The following is an 11,230-nucleotide window of genomic DNA, read 5'->3' as shown; positions in this document are numbered from 1 at the left end:
CTATATCCCTAGCATCTACCAGTAATTCTGGAGTAGTGAATATTTGATTCTGTGCCCTGCCGTGAGAGTTTTCATTCTGATTTTACTTCTTGAGCCGAGGGGGAGCTGGAAGGTGGGGCTTGTGCTAGGGTTATAGGATGGGATGAGCAAGGCTTCATCCCTCTACAACATCCTGCATGAATCATAGGCTCTGACCCTGTCTTCTCTCAGCTCTTGATTTTGCTGAGAACTGAGAATCCTGAAGGTCTTGGTTCCAGCTCATGTCTCTGCCCCTAGCCCTTTGTTGCAAAACTTGGTCATCAGCATAAGCCAATGCTGGCACGTGGCAGGTAGGATACACGGGAAGGACCCGCCCCACCTAAGCCAGGATGTGTGCACATTAACCTCAGCTTCCCACGTGACGCTGCTGTGACCCTTCTGAGTCAATTCCCTTCATTCCGGGCCTCCCTCTCCTCTCCTTGCTCTGTGGCTCTCTGCCCAGCTCCCAGCAGGCACGGAGGATGTGCCTGCCACAAGACCTCCTATGATCTTTGGGGATGCTTTAGGAAAACACTGGAGGGTGTGGCTCAGCAGGCCTGGGCCTTGTGCCTCCTCACCTTGGGGACCCACCGCAGGGCCTGGCTCCCATCTGTTAGGCACAGAATCACCCTTCAGAGGAGCGACACAGTCATGCTTCTTCCCATCCTGGCTTTTCTGCATCCTGCTAGCAGGACACATTGTGCTAAGTGCTGGGTCCTATCAGAGGAAGAGTCCTGCCCCCACCTCCTGGTTTGATGGTATGTTGAGGCATCCTGGATTTCCTGAGGAATCAGTGAGGCAGGGGCATCCCACAGTCCCCCATCCCACACCATGAGGAAGCCACAGCACTTCCTGTCCTTACTGCAGCTTTTGGCTCCTCTGTGGTAGGTCAGAAGGTGGAAATGCAGACGTGCCACCTTCTGAGAGAAATGAGGTGTCCAAAACAGAGGTCCCTTCCATCCACTCAGGGCAGCCTCTTTGTCTTTCTGCTTCCCAGTTCTCTCCTCCTACCCTCAGACATCCCCAGTCTCTGGATGGACACTAGGATGCTACATCTGCCCTCTTTCTCAGTCTCAAGCCCCATCCTCTTCATGCTCTGTGCATCTAGAGCTTTTTCTGACATCTCTCCCCCTATATTCCAAGAACACCTTCTTCACACAAGTGATCACCAACTTCAACTATTTTTTTTTTCCCACCTGGGCTCACATGCTGCTACTGACTTCTTAGGCCCTAAAAAAACCTCTTGCCATGGTAACTTCCAGCATTCCTCTTCATCTCTGGCTTCAGCTCTCTGTATCAGCCCCTCCCCCCTGCCACGATCCTTCCCAGTTCCTCATTCACCCCTTTAGGTATTTGCCCTGTTCTCTTAATTGTAAGGAAACCTTTTTTTTCACGATACACAAAGTCCCTCCTCATTACTGTCACCTTCTCTGTACTTAGCACCAGCAAAGAGTCTGCGATTTTAGCCAAGGCCAACCCCTGAACCTGGGGACTCACTCCTATTCTGTTACTTCTGCACCATGACATTGCTCTAGCAGTTCCCCCTTTCTCTCCTGCATCATCCGTTTATTCCTCTTGACTGGATCTTTTCCATCAACATCCAACATGCTATATCTCCTACCTTTAAAAAGCCCTCTTGATGCTATCTCCTCATTTTTCTGCACCTCTGTGAACAAAACTCCCTAAAGCAGTTGATTACACTTGCTATCACCAGTTGCTCTTCCTCTCTGTCTTGGATCCACTCCAGTTATGCCTTTACCTCCATCTCTGACCTTAGTCTATTCTTCTCAAGGCTATGAATGATCTCTGTGTTGTTAAATCTAATGATCAACTCTGAGTCCTCATCTTACTTGGCGGATTGGCAACTTCTCACGCAGTTGATCACTTTCTTCTTGAAACACCTTCCTCTCTTGGCTTCCAGTATGCCACACTCTCCTGGTTTTCCTCCTACCTCACTGGCTACTACTTCTCAGTCTCTGCTTATTGGCTCCCACTTTTTTCTCCAATTTCTTAATGTTGGGGTGTCCCAAAGCCTGGTCCTAGATCTGTTCTTCATTTGCAGTCATTGCCTTGGTGATCTTATCCAGTCTCATGGTTTTACATCTCCATTTATCTATCTATCTATCTATCTATCTATCTATCTATCTTATTCTTATTCTCCTAATTCTTCTCCTCCCCCTCCCCTCCCCCTCATTTTCCCCCTCCCCTCCCTCACCCCTTCCTCCATTTCTTCTTCATCATCATCATCATCATCATCATTATGTAATCTATCTTTCTATCTAATCATCTACAGCCAGGACCTTCCCTGAGGACCATCAAGCTTCCTTGTTGAGAAAAGACTGTTGGAAGTATGGTCTCAGGCAGAAGCTGGGAGATTAGTCATGATACTACTGCAGTAATCATAGCAGCAGAGAGAGTGAGAAGTGGTCGTGTTCTGAATTCATTTCATAAGGGAGAGACAACAGGATGGATTGGATGTGGATGGTTAGGAAAAAAATGTGAAGGATGACACCAATGTTTTTGTTCAGAACAACTGGAAAGATGGAGTTGCTGTTAACTGATGTTGTGAATACTGTGACTGGAGCATGTATGTGTAATTAGATGATGGTTGGAAGCAGGGAATCAGGAGTTCACTGTTCTATGGAGGTGAATTTTGGACATTCAAGTATTTATGTTGATTAGACGATTTGGGCAGGTGAGACTGTCTATCACATCAAATCATGAGCTCTATGGTGTGTAAGTCCTGTGTCTTTGTTGTGTTTACTGTAGTACCTTGCATATAGTAAGTAAGCAAATATTTTAATTGAATATAAGACACTTCTCAAGGTTTTTTTTTTTTTTTAAGTTTTTTTCTTCCAGTTTTTTTTGGCCACGCCGAGCGGCTTGTGGGATCTTAGTTCCCTGACCAAGGATTGAACCTGGGCCCTTTGCAGTGCAAGTGCGGAGTTCTAACCACTGGACCGCCAGGGAATTCCCCTTTCTTCCAGTTTTGAGATATAATTGACATTCGGCACTGTATAAGTTTAAGGTGTACAGCATAATCAAGGTTCTTTTTATTGTGACCCTTCTGGGGTCCTCATCAGCTGAGTATCCCAGTAATCCTGTGGCAGTATTCCCTATTCCATAGCACTCATCATACGAATGTAATGATTTGTCTGCCTCCCCAGCCCCGACTTTGGATTCAAGTTCTATTAAGGTATTATTATTGCACCAGCTGCTATCCTAAGCCCTGGGGATATAACACACTATTGTATTACTCAGGCAAGAATGAGATACCTATGGATGAGAAACCGAACAAGCAGAGGCAGTAAACACAGGAAAAAGGGGGCAAAATTGAGATATATCGAGATTAGAACACAGTGACTGACTTCATGTTTGGGCTGAGCAAAAACATGGATTTATAGTTACAACAATCCCTGACATTGGGAACAGATTTGTTGGGTGGAGGGTGAGTGTTCAGAAATTTTGAATTAATTTGCATTGCCTTTGGACAATAAGGCTCAACTCACTGCTTTTCATCACACGATGGACAACAGACTAAAACTCAGTTTGTTCCTCTCCATCCTCTAAAAGCACTTGGGTATCGGGTTGGCTTCCTGGCTAAACTTCTTTTGAGTACATAGCAAACCAGCCTTTTCTCTTATCATGCCTTCTTCAGGAACATGTCAGCTTCTTTTTAAAAAAATATTTATTTATTTATTTTGGCTGTGCTGGATCTTAGTCGCGGCACACGGGATCTTTGTGGCAGCATGCGGGTTTCTTAGTTGTGGCATGCGGACTTCTTAGTTGCGGCATGCAGACTCTTACTTGCAGCATGCGGGATCTACTTCCCCGACCAGGGATGGAACCTGGGCCCCCTGCATTGGAAGCGCAGAGTCTTACCCACTGGACCACCAGGGAAGTCCCAGGAACATGTCAACTTCTATCTCAGAGACTCAGACCCCCATCTACATGGTCTACCTCTCTGCTTCTGTCCCTGCCTACCCTTGGGGGTGGGGGACAAGCCCCTCTCCATGTCCTACTGTGATCTTCATTCCAGGTGTCATTCATTCCATGCAGCTGTTAGGCAGTGGAAGTGGGATATAGGCAAGAGAGCTACAGCAGCCTCCTAGGTGAGTTCTCCAGAAAGATCTAACCAATAACCAACAGGGAGCAGAAAGGGGAGATTCTACCATTTGCTTTTGACGTTAGTCATATTAGCTATATGCTGTTGGTATACACAGAGCACCTCCTCAAGGTTGGAAAACTGGCACTCCCCTCCAGACTGTGGACATATATAGAAGTCATCAGTGAATTTTGCCTGTGGGATTCCTGGCCACTCCTTCTTGACAGTACTATCCTCATGTCCACATTGCTCCTCTGGGCCCAAGGACGCCACAATAGAAGTGAAGCCTGACCTTTACCTTCAGTGTACCTTAGACAGGGGCCTTCCTTCTCTGCTCCAGTTCCTTTCCACAGTCCAATGAGGGGGGGGTTGTTGTGTGGAGTGCTACCCAGCTTAAGTGTGAGTTAAAACTCCTTCCCTAGATAAGAAGGACATTTACCTCCCTTATGCCTTCCCTGAACACACCACAGTAGAGAGAAGGAGCAGACAGACACCTCTCTGCTTAGAGATATAGAATATATTGTGGGTGGCACTCTGCCCACCTGTACATTAATGAAAATGACAGTAGCAGTCCTCTTCAAGGGATGCAGACGTTGAGGAGACTACAGAGTCTTTTGAATGCGCTGGGTCTTCTTGAGCAGACCAGTGTTTCCCTCCGAGGTGAGAGGTGAGAGTGAAGGTGGGTTCCCTGGTTGGATGGCACAAGCCACTCGAGGACTGTGCTGAGGGCAGCGGCGGGGGATGCCCAGGACTGAGGCAGAGTGGAGTTGCTGGGAGTGGGAGCGGTGCCAGAGCTTACTGTCTGGGGAATGGGGCCCATCCAAGAAGGCCAGGCCCACCTGCTTCTCAGTAGGCAGAAATTGGGCCTTTGGGTCCCCTCTTGTCTTCTCTGTCTTAGTTCGCCCCTTGGGACTTTTGGCTGGAGCCAGGCTCTTTGCTACATGTTCTTTTCTTGTGTTAGCCACTTTCTCACATGTGGAGGACATGGATTCCTCATGCCCTTTGCCTTTTGTTTTGGGGTTAATACAGTGTAGAAAAGATTTCATCTTATTTCTCAAGCCAGATTCTGGAAGGCTGGGCCTCTTGTGAGTATAGCCGGGCATCATCTGCCCCTACAAAACCTGACCTTGTAAAGTTTGGCCCTGCAATGGCTTACCTGGAATGAGTTGGCCCAGGAAAGGCTGGCCCTATGACGCCTGGGGCACCACAGGCTGGACATTCTCAGGAACCCTTGCTGGTTTGAGGATGACATTGAGCTTGGCTTGGCTGTCTTGCAGGTCATTCTTCTCAGAGTCTTTCCCCCCAGGGACTCCAGGAGGTAGCTCTGGGAGTTTAAGCCGAGAGCGATGCTGGGGACTGTGCTGACAGGGAGCATGAGGGTGACAGCGACGTCTCCGTCGCCAGGGGCTGCAGGGTGTCCTGTTCAGAAGCATCCCTTCTGGCCTCTGGGCTTCAGCAGAGTGGCTCTTTTCTCTTGTGGAGGAGACTGCAAACCCGGCATCCCCTTCTCCATGGTCCCCTGCCATTTTGGGTTTGCCTGGCTCCTCTCTCTTTTCTGCCAGTGTGGGGTCTTGGGCTGAGTCCTTGCTCTTGTCAGGGCTTTGGGGCTCCTCTAGGCTGGGGTTGTTCACACTGGCCTCCAGCTGAACACAAAGCACCTGGGTCTCTGTCATGTCCCCACTGGGTTGTGAGATCTTGGAGGCCCAGTGGACAGAATCATGGGGTACTGCCCTGGAACTGGGTTGCTTCTGTTTCTGATGCACTGCCTTTAACTCAGTGGCCAGCTGTTGTTTGAGGTGGAGCCATTCTGGATCCAGGGCACGTGGCATATCTGGTGGGATGGGGAGTTCCTGGAGCAGTGTTTTTCCGTGGTTGTTTAGACTCCCAAGAGACTCCTGTGTCCATATGTTCTCTGGCATTGCTACAGTTTGTTCCCTGGACTCCTTTGCCTTTAGGGGAATTCCCAGTTGTATCTCTAGGATCTTCTTTCTCAGATGGAAATTTAGTTTGGCCAAGATGGGTTTCCCGAGTGAGTAGGGCTTCGCAGGCTCTGTCTGGTTTTCTAGAGGCACCATCTTGATTATTCCTTCCATCTGCACTTCAGCCTGGAATTCACCTGCAATGTCTGCACAAGTCTCGTTGGCATCTTGAAAGCCTGGCCCAGGACTTAGACCCTGCTCTTCAGGTAAGGTCATCTGAGTCAGAGGTTCTACTGGAAATTTGACAGGCCAGGCACCATCTCTGTTTTCATAGCTTGGGAAGTTATTGCTGGGGCCATGGCCCTGGAGAGAGCCACGTAATAAAGAGCAGGCATCCCTGACAAGAAGGCCAGATACTTGTGCCGTAAAGTTGTCTCCAGTTTTTCAATGGCTCCCTCGGACAGGGCTTGGGGCAGCTTAGGATGTTCAGTGATAGCATCTGATGAGGCTTGCTGCTGCTGGTCAAGGGCCGTTGGCATCCAGGGTGTAATTTTCTGTTGTTTGTCTGGATCATTTGCTGCCTGTAGTTCTAGGGGCTTGCTTTCTGGGGTGCAGGTAAAGGGAGCCACTTCCAGGCCCCCAGGAATTCTGCACTCCCAGGAGCCACATACGTAGACAGGAACCTTGCCCTGGTGAATCTGCCCACACTTGGAGTCGATGTGGCTCTGCAGTATTGCCTTGGCCTGGTCAAACAAGTGCGGCATAGGGACTGACACTGGGTCCTTGACGGCTGGGAGTGGGTTGCCAGCGCCAGTGCCCTCTAGAGCTGTAGGTTGGGGGACGTTCACATTGTCTAGGGCTGTGCTGCTCCAGGAGAGAGTCTGCTCGTCAGCAGGGGACAGGAGCAAATGGATGGACTGCTGGATCTTCTGGGGCAGGCCCCAGCGATGGTGAATCAACTGTCTCTGGAGGTGGAATTCCAGCAGCCTCCTGGCATGCTCTGGGAAGAAGAGTAGTTACCTTGTGAGGACTGAGATGGGCTGCCCTGGCCAGGAAGTTTTCACAGTCTCAGCAGACTGGGCTTTGTCACAGGGCTTATACTGCACGGGGCTCTGGGTGTGCTGATTTCTCTGGAAAACATCTGGCAAGCCCCACTGAAGCTGGAGCTGCCTCTGCAGCAGGTGCCACTCCAAGGCTTCACACTCATCCAGGGTCAGAAACGGGATATTGATCTGAGCTTGTTGGTGCTCAGGTGGAGCAATCCAATTTGGGGAAGAGGGAGAAGAGGGTGGAGCTGACTGGGGTGCAGTTTTAGGCATCAGAGGGAGGAAGGAGAGCTCCTTGAAGAGAAAAGGATCCTTCAAGGGGGGCTTGGACATGCTCCCGTTCACAGAGAGGCCTTGAGAACCCAAGAAAGTGTCAACCCGGGACTCACTGTGCAGAGAAGGGAGGCCACAGAATAGCTGGCTATATTTCGGCTGCACATGGCCCACTATGTGCAGTGAGTCGTTAGCCTGTTGCCCAGGCATTAGATAAAGGCCACTTAATTCTTTAAGGGGTGGAGAGAACAAGGCTAGAGCCATATTGTCTGGGAGATGTTGGTAGTAGTGTCTTTGTTCTGGGTCCATAATGGACCATTTAGAAACCCAGAAGGCCTGGCTGGGCTGGCCGGCCATACATGAACCCCAGTTCTGGTATGAAACGGTCCCAAATTTCTCAATAGAGAACTGAGAAGTATCATTCTGGATGAAAGAAACTGGTTGGTTACGTACAGGGTGGTAAAATAATGGCGGATCTGGTATAAGCTGCCTCAGGGACTCTTCCACACATCTGGGGAGTCCCCACCTCTGGAAGTGCATCAGTCCTTTTACATGTACCTCAAGAAGGCTCTGGACTTCAGTGCTGAGGAACAACAGGTGGGCAGGGAGGACAGTGACCATACGTAAGGCCGTAGCATGTGTCAGGGTTGTGATTTCTCGGTTCAGGGTCAGCAGAGAGACCTGAGAATTCAAGGGCTGCTGGCCTTGGTTCCCATAGACTAGGTTGGGGTTGCTCTGCATCATGTCCTGCAGGTTCACTGAAACCTTAGGTTCCTCAAACCTTGAAGAAAATATAGTCTCTGGGCCTCTGGGCACCTCTGGTACTTGAAATCCCTGCCTAAGCTTGAGGTGTTCAGCCCAGTAATCACAGATGCTAGCTGCACCAGTTGACTGGGCAGATGACTGGGTTAAGGATTTCGCTGACACTGTGAGGGTTGCAGATGGAAATGAAAGGTCTTTGGAGTGTGGGGAACGATGCTCCAGACTCTGCTCAGAAGACACTTTAGACGTGGACAAAATCTCTAGGTAAGAGGAGCCCTGCGACGGCCTCCTTGAAGTGGGGGAGATCAGGGTGTTCTCACCCACCACCACCTGCTGAATCTCCAGAGCCATGGCATCGCAGGTTTGGCAGCAGGAATCTGCAAACAGGAGCTGCTGCACGCTCCCCTCCTGAGGAAGCCAGCCCTGGCTGGGAGGGAAACATGGCCACTGTTTGTTACTGATGGAGTGACATCTGCGTCTTTGCAAGTGTGTGGCCTGGAGATTGTGCCTGCCCTCCCCTGGTCCTGTAAACCCTGAGGCCTGCATCCACTGGGTGTTTACTCATGTACTTTTTTTTTTTTTTTTCCTAGGGAAATGCCATTTGGCAAGTTATGGTGGGCTGGGCTGAGGGCCTGGGGCTTATTGGGCAAGGTCTCAGACAGCAGCTGGGAGCACAGGGCCTTGAGAGACTGGGAGGGGGGTGAGTTCCCTGCTGACCTGTGTTGAGAAGCTGAACTAGGAGAAGGAACCAGGTAGATGGGGGAGCCAATGGTTAGCTGATGGGGCAGCACCAGGAACATCACCAGGTAGAACCTGGAGTCATTCTCTTTTGGGGCTTAGGCCGCAGCCTGGTATTCAGTATTTCTAAACTGTAGAAAAGGAGATCCTTTTGGGAATTCTGTGTTCTGGGGATTAAAGGGTGTACACAACATCTCTTGAGAGTCCATCCCCATTCTCTAGAGAGCTAGAGAAGAAGGGTATAATATATGACAAGCTCCTGTCTGAGGGCTGTCCCAGGAACTGGCCCCCCTGAAGCCAGAACCAGAGGAGGTAATGTCAGCAGGGTCCAGGGGGCTGCCCTTGAAAGGGTGTAGCTGTAAAGAGAATATGAAAATGATGACAATTATTCACTTAATTATCCATCCTCCTGACTGTAAAACTTGTCTTGTGGCTGAGTGCAAACCCATGTAGAGTCTTTTCTGAACTATGCACTAGTGAAATTCTGAATTCCAGGGCCACTGTGAGCCTAGCACAGAGCAGAACTAGGAAAGTCCTCTCTCCTGAAATATCTGATCCCCCTCTGCCCTGGCAACGCTCTCAACCAGTGCTCCAGGCTCCACTCTCTGGCTGCCTGTCAGCCACTATCCTTCTCCCCAGCCCTGCCCCAGGCCAAGCAGAGGAGTGATCACAGGCCAGGCTGGGAGTTGGGAGACTGCAAAGAGCGAGAGATCACCTTCTCATGACAGAGAGCAGCTCCCACGGCTTCTCAGCTTCTTCCCGGGAAAGTCTCCTAGCTGAGAAACCAGGAGACAGTGTTACATGGAGCAGGAGTGGATCCAGGGACATCCTGTAGGAAGCTGAAGGCCTTTGAATTGAGAGGAGACCGCAAACTCCAACAGTTAGTGCTGCAAGGCACGTCTGTGTACCGCTTAACCAGGTATGATGTGCTTTCCTGGACCTGCTCTCATTTGATCTTCACAACTACACTGTGAGTGAGGCAGGATCATCAGATGCCCATTTCATGGTAACAAGACTGAAAGATGAAGTGACTTCCACAGGGAGGTGGAAACTAGTAAACATAAAACTAGTAAATGACACAATTAAGGACTTCTTCCCTGCTTCCTCACTCTTCATTCCCAGGGGTAAGGTAGAGAATTTTGGAACATTCCCAGACTCTGATTTCCCACCCAAAACAGTTTTCTGGCAGATTTTGTCAGCTTGGAGAACTGAAGCCTTCAGTGGTTAGAGCACCTGGCTCCTGGCACCAGGGGTCATCGAGGGACAGGGTTCATGGGAATCTCGCCCACAGTGGAGGGGAGTCAGAGCAGAGACTGGGACTTTACCTCTTGATGCTGCATCTCCAGCCCTTTGTCTGACTTTTCGGTGACGCTTGAAGATCAAAGAGAGTGTGAAGCTGGGACACGATTTTCTTTTTCATGTCTAAAGTGAAACAAAGGAAATATACATTTCCCAGACCCTTTTTATATATCTGTCTGTATGTTATACACTCTCCTATATTGCCTTCCTGTACTCCACCCTTTCACCTGAATATTTCATTTTTCTATTTATTGTGTGCTTACTTCAGGGCTCTCCACATTCCATACCTCCCGTCCCCTTTCCCAGGACAATATTTTCAGGGGGTTTAGTGTGATACAGGAGGAATAATGGAAATGATTAAATGGTTAGTGGTTCTCAGCCAAGGACTTTTGCTTACTAAATCCACCAATCAGAAAAATCCCCCATTTTGGGAGGTCAGAAGAGATCCAGTGAGGTAGATTCCATTTTATCTAGGACTCAACCCAAGTCAGATAGATAGATTCTTGATTTTTCAATTAGAATACACTGCAGGGATGGCCTGGCAAAGAATTATTTCTAGGCTCTGAGAAAGAGAATTACTATAAAGAGTAATTGAATGTATCTTATCTGAGGCTTGATTAGTTCAGCCATGGTCATAGTGTTTCCCTACCCGGCAGCAGCTCCTTTTAGGTTCCAGTGTTAATCCATGGTAACTCTTTTTCATTTGCCAGATAATTAGGATAATTCTGAAGATGGAGTCATAGGTATATAAGGGATACCCCAAATCCCACAGAACAGAAGTCAGGCTCAGCATGGTCTAAACCTCATTAGCATGAGGAAACCAACCATCCCTATATGTAGGCATTCAGGGTCCTGGTGCCTAATGACTCCCAATGCTATGCCTTGTGGCCTCTGCCTCACAGATGACAGAACCAGGCCACCAGACTGCATCACAAAGCCCTCCTGTTTCACAAGGCAGGTGTGGTGTCAAAGACCTTTACCTGTCTAGGGAAGCTCACTGGTGATTCACTCTGTAGATGAGGGTGTCTGGTTGTCTGTAAGGACTAAAGGTGCCGCTCACAGGCAGTGTC

General features: G+C 49.2%; 1 protein-coding gene across 1 annotated transcript; it reads right to left on the bottom strand.

The window, feature by feature from the left end:
* Positions 1-4,725: 4,725 nt before the first annotated feature.
* SPATA31F1 (SPATA31 subfamily F member 1) lies at positions 4,726-10,953 on the bottom strand. The gene is given in 6 exon segments (XM_059926661.1): positions 4,726-6,353; positions 6,356-7,042; positions 8,444-8,550; positions 9,577-9,637; positions 10,187-10,232; positions 10,810-10,953. Coding segments are annotated over 6 exon segments (2,673 nt in total).
* Positions 10,954-11,230: the final 277 nt, after the last annotated feature.

Source organism: Balaenoptera ricei, chromosome 6 (genome assembly GCF_028023285.1).
Source record: "Balaenoptera ricei isolate mBalRic1 chromosome 6, mBalRic1.hap2, whole genome shotgun sequence".
Lineage (NCBI taxonomy): Eukaryota > Metazoa > Chordata > Mammalia > Artiodactyla > Balaenopteridae > Balaenoptera > Balaenoptera ricei.
This window is presented reverse-complemented; position numbering and strand designations above follow the sequence as displayed.